Source organism: Heliangelus exortis, chromosome 5 (assembly GCF_036169615.1).
Source record: "Heliangelus exortis chromosome 5, bHelExo1.hap1, whole genome shotgun sequence".
Taxonomy (NCBI): Eukaryota; Metazoa; Chordata; class Aves; order Apodiformes; family Trochilidae; genus Heliangelus; species Heliangelus exortis.
The window spans coordinates 6,648,832-6,671,678 of record NC_092426.1 but is presented as its reverse complement, the minus strand read 5'-3'; the positions used below and the strand labels follow the sequence as shown (position 1 = coordinate 6,671,678).

At 43.5% G+C, this 22,847-nt stretch overlaps 1 protein-coding gene across 1 annotated transcript; it reads left to right on the top strand.

Annotated features, from left to right (window-relative positions):
* The first annotated feature begins 16,817 nt into the window (after positions 1 to 16,817).
* Positions 16,818 to 19,348, top strand: GPHB5 (glycoprotein hormone subunit beta 5). The gene is made up of 2 exons (XM_071745060.1): positions 16,818 to 17,021; positions 19,152 to 19,348. The coding sequence occupies exons 1-2, from the start codon at positions 16,818 to 16,820 to the stop codon at positions 19,338 to 19,340; spliced, it is 393 nt and encodes a 130-aa protein (XP_071601161.1). The 3' UTR covers positions 19,341 to 19,348.
* Positions 19,349 to 22,847: the final 3,499 nt, after the last annotated feature.

Genomic DNA, 22,847 nt, shown 5'->3' with positions numbered 1-22,847 from the left:
AAAAAACCAACCCAAACAATGAGGTGGTAATTTAAGTTTCTGCCAGAGTTACCATAGTAAACAATGACTTTTCATGGTTTTATTTTCTTAAAGGTCCCCTCGTGATGATGAGCATCTTCATACTGCACACAGCCATGCCTGTGAGGGAGGTGAAGAGCAGTGGGTAGAGAAAATCAGCGTGAGGGTCACCCAGTGGTCTTTATAAACCCTTTGAGCCTTACACTTTGCAGCTGGTGGAGGAACTTGTTCTTTTATTGCCATCATTCTACTGGTGCAGTTCTCATGTTACTCTGCCTTGCAGTTTGGAAGTGAAAAGAAAGTCTTAAGATGGTTGTGGAAACATCCTCTGGAGGGAACCACGGGTGGAGCCTGGTGAGGGGCAATGCTGGGGAATAGCTGTAGTTGAAGCTCAGTGGATATGGATGCTGGAGTAACATACAGCATGATACAGTTCTGATTTTCATGTATCATTTTCCTATGTGAATTACTCCAGTAGCCTAATTCTTAAAAATTCTCTTAATTCTGCTTTTTTCCAAATTAAATTTTCAGCGGTTGGATCTTGTGTGCGTTTGTTAGAAGAGCTCATTATCACAAATCCCTTTAAATGCTTGTAAGACAATATTGAGATCACTTAACAATTCACCTCTCTTTGCTATTTTATTGCAAGGCAAGTATTTTCCAAAGGAGTTAAAAAACCCACAAGAACACGCAAGTAAGTTTTGGCCTTGGGGGTGGGATTTGTACTTGCAAGTTAGAGAATAACATTTAAAGGATTGGAGTTAAATTAGTTTCCTGCTTTTGGTAATGATAATTGCTTTGCTGCTTTTTAATCTTTGTCTTTCCTTCTCAGGCATATTTTTGTTTCTCATAAAATGACAGAGGGCTGAATTTATCTTGCATTTGGTTTGGGCCCCGGATCACGAGTCTGAGGCCTGCAAAAGTGGTGGTGTGTGCAGATAAAGGCTGTTCCCAAGTCTGTCTGCAGTCACTGCTTCAATCTACAGTAAAGCAACAGCTTGAGTATTAAAACTATAAACTGATACAAGGTTTTGCACTCTGGGTTCAGAGGTTTTAGGGATTTAGTGGTGAAGTCAAAGCGAACATCATGAATTTGTTAGTAAATACCTTAAAAGAAAGTGTATGAATCCACTGTGAGTATTAACATACTTAAGGCTTCTCTGGAAACCTCCATCATCTGTAAAATTGTCATACTGAAACTTTCTTTTACTGTTTTTCTGTTCGTCTCAGCTCCCCATGCATTTTGTCTGTTCAGTACTTGCCTCACCCTGAAATTACTGAACATGTGAGAACTTAGGGATCATCCATGAAGGATGGAAAGCTTGTGATAAGTTTAAAGAAGTATTTTGTATTGCTGGGCAGTGTCTTGTACCTTTGAGACACTTGAAGACACCTGGGAACTCCCTTTGCATTATCCCTGACTCCGGCAAGGTCTTCCGAAAAGAAAATGAGACGAGTATTTCACATGGTTTCTGAATCTTGTTTGAAATCCTTATTTTGTCACCCTCTGGGGCAAGTTTTTGTGAACAAACACTCTCTCTGACACAGAAAGCAGCAGCCCCAGAGGTTAAAAAAAATGTTTACCCAGTGTCCAGCTGGTGGAGCGCTGCCCGGAGGATGCAGACACCAGCTGAAGCAGAAGGAAGGTTGAGCTCAATTGCCCCGACAGAAGGAAGCAAAAACATTGGATTTGTGTGAGGATGGGTGCAAGGATGGTTCTGCCTCCAGCAAGCAAAGGCAGAGGTTACCTGGAAGTCTTGTTTTTAGCTGGGTGGGCTCAGGTCTGCTTTGAATCTTTTACCTTCAGGTGAAGCAGATGTGGTTTAGCTGGGTAAGCAAACTGGTCAAACATCTTTTGTTATTCTGCAAAATGTACTGAGTAGGATGCTTCTGCTCATCTGTTGTCCCAAGACTATAACATGACTCCCATGCTTTTCTAGATACTGTCTGGGCAATGTAGATACTGGGCAGAAGTGAAAAAATGTTGTATACTGAACAATGGCAAACCAGGATAGGCTTCTGTGTTACACAGGTCAGGCATCCTGGAGGCAGTAGGCTGAAGTCTGCAGTTGATAGATCTCAGAGTGAACTGAAACTTGGCAAAACATTCTCCTGATTTCTGGAAGAAGGAAATGTAAAATTCAGACAGTGGTAATTAGTTTATTAGTCCACAGACCATTTCACAAACACAAAGGGGTATTATTGCTGCCCACGACACTCATCAGACAGTAATGGTTCACATGGTCCGTGATTATGGAGTAGATTTCAAATGTCAGTCCTGGCTAGACTAAAATTCCTCTTGAGGGTACAAAGGAAAGAGTATTTCCTACCATAATGCAATGCCCCAGCTTTCCCCTGTTCCCAGGCTGCTGAGTGGTGCAGCCCTGCAAGGAGCTCTGCAAACCCAAGTGGGAAGGTTTGCAGTGGGCTGAGTTTAAACTGTGTTGTTCATCGTAATCAAGGCAGGATTGGTGATGATAGACTGGTGGGTATTGTAGCTCTATCCAGGCAAATGCCTTTCCATGTGGTAAGCTAAAAACTGGGACTTTTTTGGGAAGGTCCAGTGGAGCTTTGTTCTCACCAGACCTCACAATGTAACTCTGCTTTAACAGAAACTCTGTTGAAGCTTTTTTTCAGATGCAATTCTATTTCTATAATTACCTTCCACCTATTAAATCCCCCTAAATTTTTCAATGTGACTCCTTAAAAGACCCCTCCCCTTATTCAAATCCCATTGTTACCTATTTTGTTATTCAGACTTTTTGATAAAAATACTTTGAAAATGTTGAAATCTATAAATATGCTCCAGTATTTATAAAAGCTTCCAAAATAAACACAACAGAACAGCTAAAGATACAGGAGGAAAACGCTTGAATTTAACACTAATGTAAGTTCAGACAGGGAATAATTTTTTTCCCTCACATTTTTCTTCTCCATCCAACCTATTTCTGTTTTCTCTTGCTGTAGCACTAATTCTGCTGATAGTAAAATAAAATATGTTGATGTAAAATCAATGAAAAAATTTAAATCTACCATTGAGATCAATGTCCAGTTATCCCCCCAAGTTCGTAGAGGTGTGATGCCTTAATTTAGAGGTATTTCTGATCAATGTGAAGATTTTATCCTCACAGGCTGCCTAAGCCTATTTGATGCTTCTGCTGCTACAGTTTAGACAGCCAAGCATATGCAAGAATTCTTGTTGGTTTGTAGGTTTTTGTCAGAATCTGGGAGAGCAGAGGTGGCTGCTCGTCCCATAGCATTTTACCCATCAACTTTCAACTTTTTAGACTTCTTTTTTCTCTGAATTTTTGTCTGTTTTTGTCACAATGACTGTGAGTTGGTAGCTTTCTGTGTGGTTCAAATGCACTTTGCTAACAAGCAGGTCCAGGAGCAGCACCACTACCAAATCCTGATGTCTCATGGTCTCATGGCTCCCCTGTACAACTTCACAGGAATGGGTTGCAGGAGCCACGTCCGAGGCACTGACTCCTCTCACACATGGTTGAACTTAACTGGGACAGAAGCTGGGGAGAGGAGAACTGCCAGCAGTCAGGTGCACAGAATTTATTTTACCATAAAGGGCTATTAGGCTCCTTGCCTGGATTATGAGGAATTCTGTTCCAACAGCAGCCCCTGCCTTATGTCAAGTGCTTCAGACTTAACCAAACCAAGGAGGGCCCCTGGCACCCAAAAGCAGGAGCACAGTATCTTGCAGCAGGTATCAGGTATGTATAGGCTCTGCCCTTTAGTTTTCTTAATTCAGTGTCAAGGAAAAGAGATTCAATTGATCAGACACACCTAGTCCCCCTTTTTTTCCTCCCCTTTTAATCAAGCATAATTTATATCCCTGCTAAATCCACCATTATTATACTGCTTTTTTTTTTTCCTATACTAAATTACCAAACCAGTTTCAAATCCTTGGAAATGAAGTGTATGCAGTATATAACGTAATGGAACAACATCCAAACCTATTATAGGGATTTGAAATCTAATAATTAAATGTAAAAGCTTGGATTCATTGTCAAGGGAAACAGAACCTATAAATAAGCTATTTAATGTCATACTGGTATTTTATTTTATTTTTTTCACTGGGCTTCAATTAGTCACTGACGTAGGATATTCTGGTTTGGTTGCATCATTATTGCAGCAGGGAGTGTTGGCATGAAATCCAGATCCTGCAGTAATAAATAACAACTCAATTTCCAACACTCAAGCTGTTATTTCTGCATAAGCTTGATTTCATGGGGTGACTGTTTGACCAGCCTTTATTCATTATGGTAGGACAGTTGCAGGGCAGAACTGGGATAAGTGGTATATCTCAGTGCTTGATTAAGCAGAGCAGAAGCAAGAAAATCAGCTGAAAGGGAAGCATTTCCCTTACAAGCATCTTTTTCAGTACCCAGTGTGTGCAAAATGTAAGGATGGCTTAGGAGCAGTGATTTCAAGCTTGTTATGGAAATGCAGTTAATGTGTGACCTTGCCTACATCCGGGCTTTTCTCTGACTTGGCAGTGGCTGCAGTCCCCAAAACACAACTTTGAGATGTATTTTCCTTTAGTGTAAGCTTGAATTGTTTTCCGTGTGTTCACATTCTGTGACCCCCCAGCCATTATCCCTGTCAGGTTGTTCATGCTAATACCTTTTCCAAGCAATGTCTTACTGCCTGGAAATACCTCGATGCAGAGTTGGGGTTGTTATCTTTTTGCCTGAAAAAAGAGAACTGGGCAGGTGAGAAGGAGAGGAGAAGGGTTTGTGGCATCACCATGCCATGGGACCAGAGTGTGAGGGACTCAGGGAGGACAGACCTGCTGTGTATGGGTATGGTTTCTCCCTGCCCTTGTCTCCTGGGGAGAGTGAGCCAGGGGAAACCCTCACCCATCACATTTCCCAGAGCACCTTGGTGGTTGGGTCCCTCCTTGCCCCAGCCTAGCATGTGCCCTCTCTCATTCAGTTTTCCTTTTACCAAACAGCATCTTTTATCCTGAACTAAACTCTTCTCTCTCTCTCTCAAGAGCAATCCTTACTCCTTATTGACAAGTCTACTGCACCCCCAGACTATGTACCTCTGACCTGGGGCTCGTGTAAGCTCCAGTTGTTTTATTTGGACTTATTTCTCCTTCCTTCCACAGCTCATATGCCATTACTCAGTCTTCTGTGGGACCTCTTGGAAGGTGAAGTCATGCCTCTCCCCTGGCTCTTCTGGAGAAAGACATCCTCTCGTTCACTAATGAGAGGTTATGAAAGACCTGGACATAGCAAGACAGTAATGACCCCAAATCCATCAGGTACTCAGAGGGGAGGATATGTTGAGAAAATGTGTGTGTTCGTCTGGAATAGAGTTTGTCTCTGTGCAGGAAAGGATTCTGGTTTATTCCCATAAAATAAACCTACATGTTTTTCTATCCATGGCTAAGTTTAAAACAAGAAAAGTTATTATTTTTACCTTGGGTTAACTCATACTTACCTGAATGATGGAGAATTTCCCTCTTCTAAGTACAGAAAACATGGTGACACAGATTAAATACAGCTCTTTTGTAAACTGCAGGACTTCATTCTCTTCCTGCCAGAGTCAATGATGGAAGTCCTGTTGCTGCCACCAAAAATAAAATAAAGATCTGTGAGGAGATTGGACAAATCTGCTGTGTCTAAGTGAGAAACTGGTCAGTACTAACAGGGGTGATGTGGACTCATTTCCTCTTCCTGAAGTAAATTTCTCTATTAATACACTCGACTATTGTGTGTAGGGTGACCTCTATAAAGCTTTTATGGATGCAGGCTTCAGAGAGATTGTGTGATCCTGGGTTGCTTCCTGCCTGGCTTACAGTGATGCAGCCACCAGCTCCAGAGAAAAATGGGAAAAATTGATGCTGCATTATTTGGGGAGAGTACGTGAGCACTGCAGTCAAACACTCCAGGACACACAATGCAACCCAGCCCCTTGATCTTAAGTAGAGACAGTTTTTCTGAGGCTGTCTAGACACAATGTCTGCACACAAAAGAATTTGGTTATGAACAGGGAAGCACTGCTCAGAAGATGATATTCTGCTACTGGAGAAATTGAAATTTTTTTTTTTTTTTTTTTTTTTTTGCTTTCAAGGGCAGGGAACAACCCTTCCGTGGTGCAGTTATCATGTCATAGCCAGTGTTACTAAAATACTGTCCTGTCTTCTCTGAGACTCTCCATTATTACCTACCCGAAACATTATCTTGAGGAAAAAAACTGCTTACTGAGAAAGAAAATGGAAATGAAAAGTGTGAAAATTAAAAAAATGCAAAGTGAAGTGTATCTTTACTTTCTTTGAGGAATACATAATGCATCCAGGAGAGGTATTTTGCACAGGCTGCAGTAAAAGTCAGTTTGATGCTGAGAAGCAAGGTGCTTACAGTCTGTTTTGCAAAACTGTCTGTTTTGACATTTTCTAGACCATGGAAGGAGGCAGCATTCATGGGTGCACTGCTCTGACCCACACCAGCAGAGGAGAAGGGACTCTGGACAAAAATATTGATTGGGAATGATTTTTTTTTTAAAATTGGAGGTGAAATGAGGTGAAAGCAAAGACCAGGAAAAATCCGTTCCAAGGTTTATCTTCCTTCAGGGATAGTTGGATGTTTAAGGATTTAGTGAAACAAGTAATTTTTGAAAGTGTCAAGTCTGTCAGTGTCCAGGAAAATGCTTTACTCCAGTTGTTGCAGTGTATCACGATAGGGCTGTCACAGCTGTGTCAGTCAAAGGCTGATTTCTTGCTCTGGCTGCCTGTTCTGTTCTGGTGGTTGGAGAGTTTTGTCCTACAGGTTATCAGTTTCTGGGGTATGGATGAGCAATTTGCTATTGCAAGGTTAGTGCATCAGACATCTTCCCAGCACTAATGAAATGTTGTGACACGTGGCAGGAATTTGGAGAGGGAAGGGCACCCTGAGAAGTTACTTGTCTCCATAAGTGTCCAACTCCCTTAAGCTGGTCCCAGTGTGAAGGTGGAGAAGCTGGGGTCCTTCTAGACACTGCTGAAGTCAGGGCAACAGAAGGAGCAGGGAGCTGTATTTAGAGCCCCCAGTAATTTCCTGCTCCTGTGTGCCAAACAGGTTTGTCAAAGGACAGATTTGGAATAAAACCATCACTGGATGAAGGGCCATGAACCCTCTTCAGGTGGGTATGAAGATTCAGTACACAATGGCTTCAGTGACTAAAAAACCTGATGATGATGATGATAACGATAGCAACCCCAAAACAGAGTTTCTTGGAACGTATTTTAAAATTCCTGCATTCCTGTGACATGGAGAATCCTTCTCATTTTGCAGCTCAGCCTGAAGTCACTGCCAGATATAGTAGAAGAACGTAGGAAACCTTTGCATAGACCCAGACCTGCACATGTCACCAAACAGCTGAAATAGGGGGAAAGAGAAGATTAGAAATTTTTAATCAATCTGTCAACACTGTGGCTCCTTGCATTAAAAAAAAAAAAAAAGGTGATTTCTTGGTTCAAAAAGACTGTGAAGCTGTGATACACAGGAGCTGTCATTGTCACCAGTTTCTTGAGAGACACATTACTAGTTCCACCAGAGCTCTCCATGATGTGCAGAGAGTATCACCCAAAGCAGGAAATCTGATAACTGTGGGACCATGGCCTTCAAGTTTGCAGTAGTACCTGTGCCTTTTCTGCACACTGGGGTCGATCTCCATGGGGAGGCTTTTCTCAGAGTATAGACCAGCACAGCTTTCCTCTTTCAGTGTCAGTGGAGGTTTGGCCATTGTTAACTCTTGAAAATTTAGCCTATAATGCATATGGCTCTTGAGTGACAGTACAAGTCCAAGGTTCAGAAATTCAGATCAGTGCAACTGGAGCCTACAGGACATCTGATCCCTTCATGCAGTCATCACAGACACTAAATAAAGAGGCAAACTCTAACTTTCATTTGCTAGCCTTATGTTTAGGGTCAAACCCAACATTTTAGTATCATTCCAGCTTAACCCGTGACTCATTTGTATTGCATTTTCTGTATAAAGTAACATCTGTATGTTGTATTCTTCACATATTAAAGGGTCTCAGAATCTTTTAAGAGGTATCCCTGGCGTACAGTTTGGCAAGCTACTCTGAAAACATACCTTTTAATCATCTCACTGCTGGGTTTCAACTTAAATGGATGATCAAGGGTTTAAGCAGATGGATTTCAGTGTCTGTTTGCCACATGACAGCTGCCGGCAAAGCAAGAAATTATTATCCTGGGCCATGATTTACATATTTGACCTTTGAGCAGAGGAGGATATGGCAGACATCGTCAGAATCAGAGCATAAAGCCCTGAGAAGTATGAAACTTGTCTTGTTAGATTGTCAGATCTTTATAAATTAATCTGTGGTTCAAAAATGTCTTGAAATGACAAGAGCGTTTTGTTTTAACAGGTTGTATCTGTCTAATGTAATTAGAGCTTGCATAGACTGCTGAATAAAAAGCATGCTTGAGGAAAAGTAGAGGTGTGTCACAATAGCACCATGAAATTGAATTTGTGGTACTCTTTCAGGTAATGTGTATCAATTAACCCCTATACAGAAGCCTACAGGCTCCAACCTGAACGTTCAATTCGAGTAGAAAATCATCATTACTTCTGTGATATCAGAATTTGGAAATAGTTTATGATGAGTGATGTGTTCCCAATGGCAGGGAGGTTGTCCCCTCTGGGGCAGAGCTGTGTTTCAGAAAGCCCAGTGTGTATCAGTGTGCTTCCATGGTCAGCTGGCATTTCACAGGTGATGGCATGTGGGACATCACCAGCAATTTGCTACCCAAGAGTCTGCCTCACCCTTTGCCTGGTTTATGAGAGTGGTTTTGAGATGAGCTGTGACTAAGGGATGATACTCAGGATTGTTTTATTGTGAAGAGTGAGATGCTCTGTGTGCTCGCAGCGTGGCCATCTCATTCTTCCTTCACAAAGAACATCCTTGGCTCTTTCCAGCTGTGTCACAGCACAGTTAAGATAAAGCTCCCTACAGAGAGGACAGGGACATGACTGCAGTGACACAGACAATGTGACCATGGCAGTGATGCTCATGGGGGAAAGTAGGAGCTTTGTCAGCTCTCACTCTTCTTGTATTGCTCCCCTGTTCTGTTTCTGACCCAAGACAGACAACAGCAAACTATCAACCCTCTGGTTACCTCAGCTGTCTCTGTATGGTTGTAGAGGTTGTTTCCCAGGGGTCTGCTGGAACCTATTTTTCTGTATGGCCTTGTGTCTCAGTGAGCCCTGCTGGTCCTGTGACATGGGGTGACTCTGCATCCATGAGGAGCTTCTTGAAATCAGTGGGAACAGGGTGATGAACTTAACTGGAAATAGTCTGAGGACTCAAAGCATTGGCTGAGATCCATGTTTCCCTGGAGGGTGAAAAAAGTTCAGACTGGAAGATTTGGTTCTGTCTGCTGCTGAAACTTCTTGTCCTGTTACTGTCTGGGTCTGTGCTGTGCCAAGGTTTGGTTTGGCCAAGTGCCTCTCTGGGCTTTGGGACTCTCCTAATAATTTGTTTCCTGGCTGGATTTTGATTAGTTCAATAGTTCTATAGGTATATTCGAACAGGATTCACAGGAAGAGATGGTAGCTTTGTTTCAGAAGATTTAATTTCCAACCATATATAATGTGTAAACTTCATTCATCCCTGAGGCAGTGCTGAAAATGAGGCATTACCACTGCTTGTCATGTGTGTTGAAGCAAGGTGTCCTTTCCCCAGTGCATTGGACATGAACAATGGGGGAATGAATGAATTAAGATAATGTATCATTGAACTTCCATAGTTTTGATGAAGAAGCTTCATCTTCAACTTCTGAGCTTAGAAGAGAGGATTAATGGAGCTAATTCACTGCCCAATAGTCTGTCATAATAGCCTAAAAGTCCCTTTCAAAAGACCATTAGAGGGAAGCTATGAAATGATTTGGGTTAAATGGGTTATTATCAGTCACATAGAGTTTACATAGGATCTTTACTGGAGAATCCTTTCCACATTACAATGAACTCAGAGCTCCTGATGTATTGCCTGGTGTACAGTTAGAGAGCCCAATTCTCACCCACATCAAGATGTAGCCAGCCCCATTGGATTTGAATTCCTGAATGACTCTGTGCTGAATGTGATCACCATCATCACTTTAAATGGGCAATTTAACAGGCAAGAATCTGTGGCTGCATTTGAGTGTAAAGGTACAAGTCATTCCAAAAGTGGCTGTGGCAGCTGGGGAGCACATTACAAATAGTGTGAGATCTCCACAGCCAGTTATAGAGCACAGGTTTGAGAAAGGCAAAAACAAAGGTCAAGAGAAAAGTGCAGCAGTGTTTAAAGCTTGTGTTCCAGATCCTTAACAAAATAAAGTGAAACGCAGTGCTACCACCTCAGACTAAACATCTAGTGTTCTGCTGCTTGTAGTATTGCTGTCCAGGTTGTCTGAAAAAAAATATATTGTGTATATCAGTCAGTCAGTCTATTGACCTTAATCCTTTTTATTTCTGCCAACCCCCTTGGCTGTTTGCAGCAAATTTGACAGAATCATAGTGCTCAGTATTTTTCATGTATTATGAGTATCACGGCCACTTCTTGCTGCCCTTCTGAGCAAGAGCTGCAGAACTGTGGTGGCTCCTACCAGACATCAGGAAGCCCACGTGTCAGGTTTGATACACACCTCCCCACAGAAGTTCAGATGTCACATCTCAGTGATCATGGAATAATTTCTTGTTGTGAAAAACCATTACATGTCAATTAATGTAATTTCTCCTTGCATTGTAATGACAAATCATTGGTTGTTTATTCCCACAGTTGCTTTGCCCACCTGGGTGTCTTCCCTGGATGCCAGTACTGCAGGTGCTGCTCAGACAGTTTTCCTGGTTGAGTTTCTCCTGAGGCAAGGTGAAGTGTTGAGCAGGGAGGAATGCTCATGTTGGAAGCTGTCATATAGAGGGTGCCTTTTTTTTGCACACTCAACCATGGATTGCACTGTCTTGTAGATGTCAGAAGGGCTCAAAACTTGGCAGGAACCAGAGAGTTACTCAAGGACTTCATGCTGAGAAGTCTGTTTTCTCCTGGAAAGTTTGCACATCTCTGTTTTGAGGATGCATTTGGCATTAATTAAACCTATTTTGATATTATTTCAGGGCATGCTATCTAGCCATGGTCAATTGTCAATGCACATGGTGTCTGTTGTTTTTATACCCTGGTTTCTGCCCCTTCCTCACCTCTACACCCCTCCAGCCCTTGCAGCTCCCCCCCCTTTTCTTTTTTCTTAAATTGACACTTTTTCCTCAGATATATTTTCCAGACTTGGATCTTATAATGTATTTATCATTGGCAAACCATGGAGAGCAGTTCCATTTCCCTCTGGGTGGTGTTTTCTTCCTTATTACTAGGACCTATGCTCGACAAAATCACCTTTCCAGAACAAAGATTTGGTAGCTTAAAAGAAAGAAGTCACCTCACTTCCATGAGGAGTTCCATGGCCTCCTTACTTTTCTCCTCATCCACTCCAGGCATGTGCTTTTCTTTTCTCCTGACATCACTGTATACCTGACAATTCCTAAATCTTCAGGGACCTCCTCAAGAATGTCCCCGTTGCAGATAAATTCTTCCTGGCAGGCAGTTTTTGGGAAATGTATCTTAAGCAGCTCTTAATCTTTGCAACGTGTAACTTGCTGGTGGAGTTTAATTCCTGAGTCACTACTTAGTCTAGGACAGGTATCAGGCAAACTGATCTGCTGTATCACTTTTATTTTAAATTTTGGCTATCTTTGCTCCATTAGGTCAGGGTATATTTTGTAGAAAGCTGTACTTTTATTGGTCATGGAGATTCTTAACTTCCCACTTGCTTTTACTATTTTCCTTCTGAGTTTTATCTTCTAAACCATTTTGCTCAGAATTTAAGGTTTGAGAAATCAATTTTTATGAGGTGCCACATATGTAGCCATATAAAACAGCTGTTTTAGTGAATGTAGCCAAGCTATAATACAGACTGTTTGCCCATATTGTATATACTTGAATTATAATCACAAGTCTGATCTGAACCTACAGTTCTGCTGTGGATTTATGTTTATTGGAATTACCTTGGTTTGGGTGCAATACTTGTACATTAGAGGTACTCACTGCTGATTTTTAGAAGCTCCAGCTCATCTAGTGGCTGTAGAACCTCCAGTACATCTCTGCTGGGTTGAATCCATCATAGCTATGTGACATTTTCAGCAGAATAGCATTATCTCACCAAGCTAGATGTGCCTCAAGCAAATCATGGATTAAAGTTTTTCTCTTACTGTTAAGCCTCAGCAAGGGGTTTCATTTTCCAAGTCTGGATGGAAAAGGAGAAGATGAATAGTGTTTGACAGTTCAGCAACAGCAAGGCAACAGCAGCCAGTGCAGTGCCATGTCACAGCAATTTGCATCTCCTGGGCTACATTTTGCAGGTCTGCTCCTTGTGCTGTTGTGCTTTTTTGTAAGATGGGTCATTCCTCTCAGCACTAAGTATGGTGTGATTTAATTCCACAGCAGCATCAACGAATCATCTTTTCTGACTTCATTCTTCTCACCCTGGAGCTCTTTCAGCTGATGCCAGGAATAAATCTGGGAATGGTCCTGTCCTGCCGAGGGCAGCTGGGCTCATTGTGAGTCCAAGGTGGCCCCCAGGATTTGCCAAGAAGCTCAGAGCCCTCTCAGGATTTGCTGGGAATTTGGATTATACCCCAAAGTACCTTATAACCACTGATGTGACACATGGTGGAGGACTGCAGCAGGCTCTAGTGAGATTCTCTTGGGGAGCACTCAAGGCCATAAGTTACCAGTGCTCAGAACCCTGCCACAGTGAACATGACACTTGATGTCTGTGTTCTGCCTGTCTGGAATTCAGAGGAAAAGCCCCACAAGCCTGAATAGATGAGTGGATACACAGTCTCCTGAGATGTGCTGCCCTGGACAATATGTTTCAATCTCCTTCTGTGTGTCTAAAAAAAGGAATAGGACAATAAATGATGGACATGTTCATCCTGAGAAGGTTTACCTATGTGCCACCTTTTATTTCAAATAATTTCCAAAGATCCAGAAAAAGGAAAAATTTAAAAGTTCTGATGTACATCGAAAGCCAAATATATGTGTAGGCAGTGTGTTTAGTAATTAACTGAAATAATAATAATAAAAAAAAAACCACCACAAAAAACAGGGCATCAAAACAGCCTGGATAAAAGCCAACACTTTTACTTCTCATGAGACATGAGGCAAATCCTTCAGGAATCAGTGTCTGCCCCATGAATAGACAGGATTTCAAAAGAGAAAATAAATTACTTTGCAGTTTGCTTTTGTTTTGCTTTAGGAGGTTATTCAACACAAATGGAGACAATAGGAGAGAGTCTTGGTTATTTGGAGTCAGGAAATCCACACTGAATTACACAACCCCAAGCAACTGTTTCTGTAATCCACAGAAGATGGATCTGTCAGAGCTGGCTGATCAGCCATCTGGCACAGTTTTACCTGTACTTGTCTCTAATCTTGGGCTGATATTTTGCTGGGAAATTTCCAGAATCAAATAAAGGGAATTGATGACCAATATTTTCACTTTTACCTTCTTTCTTTTCTAGCTTTGTTTTTGGTCAGCAAAAATGACAGCAAAAGTTTTTTTGTGTTTGGAAAAGCTGTTGGAAAGCTGTTGCTATATTTAGGTGGCAAGACTCAGGCTGTTCCTCTTCACCTCCCTGTGATGTGTCTTTGAATCTCCTGCTTTGGGAGAAAAAACTGTTCAGGACATGACTGGTGATCATGTCTTTGGAGACAATGACAACACCTCCATCCAGGATTCCTCTTCCAATGGTCTGCCTGATAGGTTTTCAATTGGAGCTGGAGTCCTTTGCTGCTAGCAAGACAGTGAAGATGGTGAGTGAGAATACTGGGAAAGATCTTAAATATCTTAAATATCCCCTGCCTCAAACTTTGAAATTTTTAGTAAAAATTCTGTTCCTTCCTACTTTGTTCTCCCCTCCCTCTTTTTGGGAAGAAATACACCTAATGCTGATAAAGCCTGAGTCCTGCTAGGGCCCTGCTGTGCTACTGCATGAGAAATGAAGTGGTTAAGAAGAGTAACTGAAGGGAGGGAAAAGGTGAAATGGGGAGAAAAGTTTGGATGATGGTCTGACTTGGTTTTGCTTGGTTGTGTTCTGTTTTCATGGGTTTTTCACCCCGCAAAAGGGAGGGCACCGATGTAATATGGTCCTGAATACTTCAATGCTGCATTTCCTCAATGTCTATTTACTGGTTTCTGTAGCTCATACTACAGAAGGCCACCAGAAGTATATATTTGGTACTTGCAAGGTAAGTTAAGAAATTTGAAGTAATTACTGTTTCATATTTGATAAGAGAAGCATTTTCTGGACACCAACAGATGCTGTTTTGTTTTGGTTTTCTTGTTTTTCTCTAAAACATCGTAGGATGGAGTTTGTTTAAATCAAGGTTTCCTCTATGTTTTCTGTTCTCAAGGATCAGTTGTGTTGCTGTGGCTGCCTTTGAAAGCATCTCCCTGAGGTGTGTGCAATCACACACACTCTGCCTTTTTGGGATGTGCCAGGGAACTGGAGCAGTCAGGGCTGGGAAGTCACTGGTGACAAGGAAGGGAGGCGACTTCCCCGAGGTCACTGTGTGAGCTCATGGCTGCACTTCTTGCACCCGTTCATCTTTTATGAACTCACTGACCAGCAAGTTTTTCATAGGACCAAAGTTCCTCAGCTTCTTTCTGTCCTGTGAATAGCTAAAAACTGTGTTTTTGTGGCAAAGGCAAGGGACATGATTTCCAAATTTCCTCTGCACAGTGTTGCTCACCTGTGTGACAGCTCCCTGGCTCGTTGAGAGAACATTTACTTTTTTTGCAAACTCTCTGCTTCTCCCCCCATCCCTTGCTCTTGCTTGTGCAGAGCATTAGTGTGAAAAAAGGCCTTATGTTCAGTGCTTTTTTCATATGAAGATTTGTAAAGTCTCCCTTCAGGCTGTTTACTCTGGGCTTGTTAATTAAGGGGGCAGTGATAATCTAAGAGATCTAAGATAATCTGATCTCCGATCTCCTCACAAAAGTGCTTCAATTCCACCATGGAAGACAAGATCCATTTTGCCCCAGTGCATGCTCAATATTTCACTCACCAAGATGTCCCTTTTGTTTCAGGGCTAATGTTCTGCAGCACTACCCTTTAAGCTAATCACTGTTGGAAAGGAGAAGCTTGTTTTACACTCAACAACTTTGATGCCTTGGGTTGTTCAAGTAAAGATCTGCCTCTGTCTTGCCTTGATTGACAAGACCCTTCCTATAAATTGGAGCAGTTAAGCAAACCAGTAGCAGCTGCTGGGAAATCCATTGAGCACAAAGCTGACAAGGATCCCCGTGCAGCTCTCCTGCTGTTCTCTCTGGTGTTCTGAAAACTCACCTGCAATTTAAAACTGCAAAAGGAGATCTGTCTCCAGCAAGTCAGGTGAGTTTGCTTCTGTGTTTGCTCTGTTTCATGGCTCCAGCTCATAAATAAAGAGAATTAGTGTTCAATTTGTCCAGAAGTCTTTCTCTTTTGCTCTCAAATGTCTGCTTTTAAGAATAAGTAATTTTAGCTTCTTTTTCTTTTATTTTTTTACTCTGTTGAGGTTATAGATAAACATACATTCATTTAATCACATGCATGTCTGTGATGTATGCACGGCCACATATCTGAAGGGCTCACCTCAGCAAACTTCATGTGCTGATCTAAAACTGACTGAGCAAATGGAAAGCATTTGGTTTAGCAGGAGCCTGGAGACCCAAACATCAGCCAGGCAAAAGGCAAGAGGGGGGATCAATTACCTGTAACACAGCTGAGGCCACAACCCAGCAACACCCACGAGCCTGTGCCCACTGCAGTAGCTGACTTTCTTGAAGTTAAATGCCAACTCTGGGGTTTTTAGGTGGACATTTTAAAATGTAATGCAAATATGTGAGGTATAAAAGGGATATTGTGGCTTAGAGCTGCTCTCCACCTCTCCTTTTGGGTTTTTGTTTTTTTTTTTTTTTTTTTTTTTTTGTCAGATTTATTCACCACATTTTAGCTTTGGCTGGGTCTGAGCTGGCTGGTAGGGATGTGTGTGAAGGAGGGACAAGCAGTAACTGTGAAGCTTTTGGTAGGTGTTGATCTCTCTCCAGAGATTATAGAACAAATTCAGGGACTCAGATCTCCTGAAAGGGCAGTGGGATGAAGACGGGATGAAGTGCTCCCATCGAAACAGTGGTGTTACCTGCAGGCTGACCCTGCATGGAGCCGCAGCCCTGCTGCTTCTTCCCGATGCAGCAAAACAGGGAGCCTGCCACCTACCATAGGTGTGGCTGACAGACAGACACTTCCAGAGTGACCCTTTCAGTGCCTGTACTGCCAGAGTCCCCAGCCAACAACACCTCTGCGCACTGAGAGAGCAACCAGAGGCCTCCCCAACCATGGGCCTGGTGCAAGGTCAGGGCAGCCGGGCTGGGGAGGTGGGGAACCCTTTGTTACAAACTCACCTTGCAATTTGGAGATTCCTGTGTGTCTGAGGCTCTGGTGGGAGGCTTTATCTCCTCAAGGCAAACCCCACTGCTCAGCAGGGAAATTCTGCACGCCATGGCTTTCTGTTTGACCTTTCCACAGAGACATGCGCCCTCTGGGAGGAAGTGACCCCTCATTTCTGTGTGTACCCATTGAGCAGCGTGCCTGAGGGGGACCTGGGACACCCCAGCTCTGGTGATAAAGCAGTTCCACCTCTTACCTCCTGCACCATGCTGGCTCTCCCAGCCCTCCCCTTGTCTCCTGTCTGCCTCAGGATGAAGATCCCCTGTGTGGCCCTGGGCGCTCTGCTTCTCCTGATGCTGCTGGGCCGCGGCAGCGCTCTCAAGGCCTCCACCATCGACCTGCGCACCTTCGTCGGCTGCGCCGTGCGGGAGTTCACCTTCCTGGCCAGGAAACCTGGGTGCAAGAGGCTGCGGGTGACGACGGACGCGTGCTGGGGACGCTGCGAGACCTGGGAGGTGAGGCTGCACCCCAGGGTTGGTACCTGTGCCCCCATGGGTGGTGCTTCCCCCACCAAGAAAAGCTCTTGGTAGAAACCCCCCACGTTAGACATCTTGCAGAGGTCTACAGGACACCTCTCTTGCCAAGTGTTATGATGTTTATAAACTATTAAACAATCATTTAATTGCAATGAGGTTCTCTGCTCCCCTGAGAACACAAAGAAAAATTATTTCCTTTTTTTTTTTTTTTTTTTTTTTGTTGCCAAGAGAGGTGGTGGAAGCACCATCCTTGGAAGATTTTAAGGCCAGGCTGGACAGGGCTCTGAGCAACCTGGTCTAGTGGAAGGTGTCCCTCCCCATGGTAATTCCATAGTTGGAACTAGGTGATCTTAAATGTCCCTTCCAACCCTGGAAATTCTATGATTCTACGAAGCAGGCAAGGGCTGTGTCCTGCTCCACCAGCTCCTTGCTGCCACTGTTGGTGTCAGAGCACTTTGCTGTCTGCCATTCCCTCCCTCCTTCCTCAGATGAGGGGGGTACACATCATGTGGTGATATTAATGAAGCACTTATATAAGGCTGTTATTATGCAATTCAAAAGCCTCTTGCAGCTTAACCACTTAAGGAGAAGAGGCCTTTATTACTTTACTGGAAAAATTTCCTTTGAGATTAAGATGGAGCTCCCAATTGATGGGTAATACATTTTGTTCCAAAAAACAAATCCCAAAGATAATGTCTATTTCTAATTTGGTCCTGTTTTAAGTCACAGCCTGGTATAAATCTGAAGTAGTTATGATTTGTGGGGGTACAGAGGGAGAAAGAAAGATTGTAGTACATCTACACACACTTCAGACAAGAAGTTTCTACCTGTCATCTTCCTTCTGCCACTGGAAGGCTCAAGAGGGCAGACCCAGTTTAATTTCTTCAGGGAAGTATTGAGTGATTCCAGGGGGATTTTGACCACATGAAGACAAGAGTTCTGTAAAACTGATCAGAGGAAGACAAGGGGAAAGGCCACCAGTGGCCAGATTTCCCCTGTGGGATAAAGTTTCTTCCAGGGACCTCTTGTCACCTGTTTCTCTCTACTCCCAGGCTCCTCTGGCAGCACAGATCTTGCATATTCTCTTACCATACTGCAATACCACTGGGATGTAGTTAAGTTGACTACATCTGGTTGTAGGCTCAACAGCTTCTAGAAAGCACCACGATGTACTTAGATAGGGGGGGTTGGTAAGAGGAAGGGTGTCTGGATATCTTCTTCCCAAAATGTTGCATCTGTTCTTTTCCATGCCACCATTCTCAGTATTCAGGGCAGGATCTTTACACAGCCCAGAGGGAAAGAAAATAAAAATTAAAATGTCTCATGGCTGTGTTACCTTATGCTGTTTCCCATCTGTGCAAGAGAGAGGATGACAGAAGGCTCCTGTTCCTGTTTGCACTGCCCCTTCTTTAGAAACTGGGTGCTCCTGTCAAGGAAAAATTCCTTTTTCAGCATAAGCAATGCCACTGTGATACCACAGGGGAGTGTGGGTTTCAGGGCCTTCAGGCTCCCATTGTGTCCTGATGGCTGAGGTCCCTAGCCAAGCTGTTTTTCTCATGAGGAACTGGAGACTTCTCCGCTGTGCTAAGTGCATCCCTGACAGGGTACATCCCGTTGGGCTTTGTGGGACGTGCAGCCTGACTGGGAAGACTGGTCTGGCTGAGTGAAAACCAGCTGTCTGGCACCTGGAGGCACCTCTGCTCTTAAGCAGCTCATGAACATGGAAGGGCTTCCAGCAGAAAGCACATTCTTTGATGGAAAATCAATCCTTTTAGTAGAAAGCAGCTTTTTTTGGCACACATGCTCATTGGGTTGAAACACTAGTATCCTGCTGAAAACCAGCTTTTTTGGATAGGCTTTCATCTCCCTTCAAGCAGCTTTAATTGGAGCTTTATCCTTTAAACAAACACAAACATGCACCTACACCCACTCCTCCCCATGCCACAGCTCCAAGAGGCAGGTGTTGAGCGTACAACCTAAAAATAATTTCCATGGCTCTCTTTCTGCCTCATCCAGTGTCCCCCCCCCTATTTACACTAAATCCCCTTGAAGGAAACTGGAACTTCAGATACTTCTCTTGCTTGAGGCCAGCATTTCTCCCCCCAACAGAGGCCAGTGTTGGAACCCCCTTACATCGAGTCTTACCACCGCGTTTGCACCTACAACGAGACCAAGATGATGAGGGTGAAGCTGCCCAAGTGTGAACCTGATGTGGATCCCTTCTACACCTACCCAGTGGCCATTCGCTGTGACTGTGACATCTGCTCCACTGCCACCACTGAATGTGAGACAGCCTGAGCTCTACTTCCCCAGGTCAGGCTAGGAGGGGCCATATTCTTCTCTGCCTTCATGCCCCTGGTACCTCCAGCACTACGGAGAGTGTAATTGAGTCCAGAACCTGATCTTGCCCTGTAACTCTCCTAATCATTGGCTTTTCTGGGTAGATGAGCCTTAATTCCCTTTCCTCATATTGTTCAAAGCATGATTGCTGTAGACATGTAGTACACAGCCTTACAATAGCAAATCCTGTGAGGGAAAAACAATAAAAAAATGGATGCAGTTTCCCTTCCTTACAAGCTTTTCACACCCTATGACCTTTCTTCTTTCACAAAGTGCTCATGGTCTAAGGAGTCACTTGGGGGGGTAAGGTGGAAAGAGGCCACGAAGTCATTGCAGCCCCTCTATCAGCCTTTTGATTCAGGTCAGCTTTTAGCTCCTTCCCAGAAATGTAAATGCAGTTACCAACATTTCCACTATCTCGCCCTTGCCATTAGTTCTTCTCACCCTGAGTTCTGTTGGGAATAACCATCAAAGAAAAGGCCTTAGGGTCAATGACATGGAAATGGGTATCCAAGGTACTACCTTAAAATGAGGGTGAATGCATAGTCAGCCCTGACTCTGTGAAGTACTTAAGTTCATGATTAAGTGTTTTGGTTAATATCAGTGAGCTTTCACAGTTAAGCACATATTTCAGTGATTTGGTTAATTGGAGCTATTCTGCTGAAAAAAAAAAAAAAAATTAAAAAAAAAAAAAATTGCCTTACAGGAGACAAAAAGGAAAAAGGAGAGAAACACATTAAAACACTAAAATCAAAAGTGCTTATTTTCCCATCTGCTTTTGTCCAGGGATAGGAGGGGAGCTGTCTTCACATAAAATCAATGAGACTCCTCAGGGCCCAGGCTGTCCCTCCTGACAATTTCCAGAGTCAGAAGGACCAAGCCAAAGCACAGTAATTGTGGTCTGTTTTCAGCAAGCCTCTGGATGAGGTGGTGGGAAAGAGGGGGCTACAAAGGGTGTTCCCACACTTCCCTGTGCTGCTCAGCTCCACGGAGACCTGCTCCTCCAAGGATGCACGACTGTTGGGGAGCAGCCATATGGTCTTGGAGGAGAGCTGTGGAATGGCCAATAACACATCCAACCTGTGTGAGACAAGTCCAGGACAGGAAAGAGAGCAGACATGTGAAAGGATAGTTCACACCTCCTCAGACTCACTTTTTACAAACTAGGGCACATCTGGGAGCTTCTGCCCCAGGTGACCACAGCCACAGAAGTGCCTTTGTCCTCTGGTTCCCACCTGGAGGAGGACAGATGCATGTTCATCCCTCATTTCTCCCCTGGACAAAATGGGAAATTATGTGAGAGCAGGAAGATTTGCCAAGTGAGAGGAGCTGGCTGGGGCTTACAAAACAAAGACACCTTCTCAGCCATTAGGAGAGAATTGCTGCACTTACCTTCTCCTCAGCTGAGTGACTTGTTTTTTGAATGCAGTCACCTTCATTTCTGGTGATGCATATGTGAAACTTGCCCAAGTCTTCTGTCCTCACTGAGGCAGATTTAGTTTAAGCTGTAATTTGTTAGTTGCTGTCATCTTTTTGTCTGTGAAAGTGTAAAAGCTTCATTGTGGTTGAGTAGGAAGGAGGTGATTTTGTTACTCTGCCTTCTGAAATTCTGAGCAGAGACTTCCATGCCAGGAGCAGTTTTCTGCTCATAGCGGGGTTAACCACCCTTTAAAAACATTCTTGTGTTTTGTTTCAAATTGCCTTTCCCAATCCCTCTGATCTTCTTATTGTTCTAACTGGCATCACAACTGTTGTGAGAAACCTGCAAATTATTTTGTGCCCTTCATTAAACCTCAAAATTGTAGCATGAATTCAATTTAAACCAATATACAGAGCTTTCATATGCAGAATATGTTTCAGGTCCCACAGACTCTTTGCCAGAGCTGTGAACACCTGCAAAACATCTCTTGATGCTGATGTGAAGTCATTTCCTTCCCTGGATTTCTCTCACGGGGTCTGGCTATGCTATCGTCTCAGGATTAAGAGTAGGGTTAGAAAGTGGCAAACTTCCTTCTTTTGCAGCCAGCAGGATATATGGGCTGTCCCCAGACATGGTGAGACAGGAGAAACCTCAGCAAGTGTTCAGAAGCAAACAGTGCTGGGTGTGAAGGAGGCTTTTGATGGATACAGCAGCAGCCAGACTGGGAGGCGGAAGAGGAAGAGTGGGAAGGATGTATTGACTGAAACCAAGCTAACACTGCTAGATGGTGTTTTAAGGAGGAAAGCAAAAGTGAATGGAGATGATGTGGATTTGCTGTGGGTGACAAAAGTACAGAGCCCACCAACTAATTTGACTGACACAACTCCATCTCTCTCCAGCTCTGTTGGTTTCCCCAGTGGGCACCACGCAGTGAATTTCAAGGGGCCACCTTAGTCCTACTGCAGGTAATTTCAAGACTTTCTGTCAAAGTCTTACAATACCGGTTTTTCATTCTTAGATTTTAATGTGTGGGATCAGGTCTTTTGGCTTTCACATCCTTAATGCTGCAGCTGGGATGTAACCTCCTGCTCAGAGTCTGCAGACAGCCAAAATAGCCCACCACACTTCAGAGCATGAGAAGCTTCATTCCCAGGCCACCTTCATCTCCTGAGGGGCATTTTTGATGCCTTTTGATTACCTTCCTATCTGTCCAAAGAAGTTAAAAAGCTCTTCTGTCTTTGGTGCCTAAGTTTGCAAGGAGTGCTTGTCACAGGGCTGTCACAGCATACATACTACCTCTTCCATGAAACTCCCCACTGATTTTTGTAGCACTGTGGTTGTCCCTTCCACCTGGACACCAACAACCAGCACTGGGCAGAAATCCTCACAGACCGTAGTGTAGAGCTCTTAGAAGTGTAATTTGCCTCTGCACATTTAATCTGGCCAAAACTTCACTGCCTAAAAGCAAGGGAAGGAAATTTTGCTCTATGTATAAGGGGGGCTTGAATCCTCTGAGACAATTGTATGGGTAGGGAGCAAAGCATGGCCAGAGAGAAGCTCCTTCACAAAGCCATGTTGCTGAAGCATTCACAGCCCTGCAGGCCCAACTTTCTGTATGAAGGGAGAAGATGCTGCATCTACCTGCTCAGGAAGGAGAAGGTGCAGATGTGGAGAAGCTATGACTATGCAACCTGGGGATGGCACTTGGTTCTGTCATAACCACACCAGGAAAGTATGGGCAAATCAGTGGATTTCTTTCTCTGTGCCCAAGTTTCCCTTCTGGACAGTGCAAGTGATGAAGTGACACTTTCAGTGGAAGTGATGAAGTGACACTTTTTTTGGAAGTGGAAGTGACAATTTTTTTTTCTCCTCTATGTGTTTTGGAGTGTATCCCTTGTGATGAGTGTGTATCCAGCACTCGCTTGCTCAGGTTTGTTGTTGCTCCTTTAACCTGAACAGCAATAGCCACAGCCCTGCACTGCTTTGATTTTTGACAGTACTTTCATATCCTTTATGCTGCAGCTGGGATTTAACCTCCTGCTCAG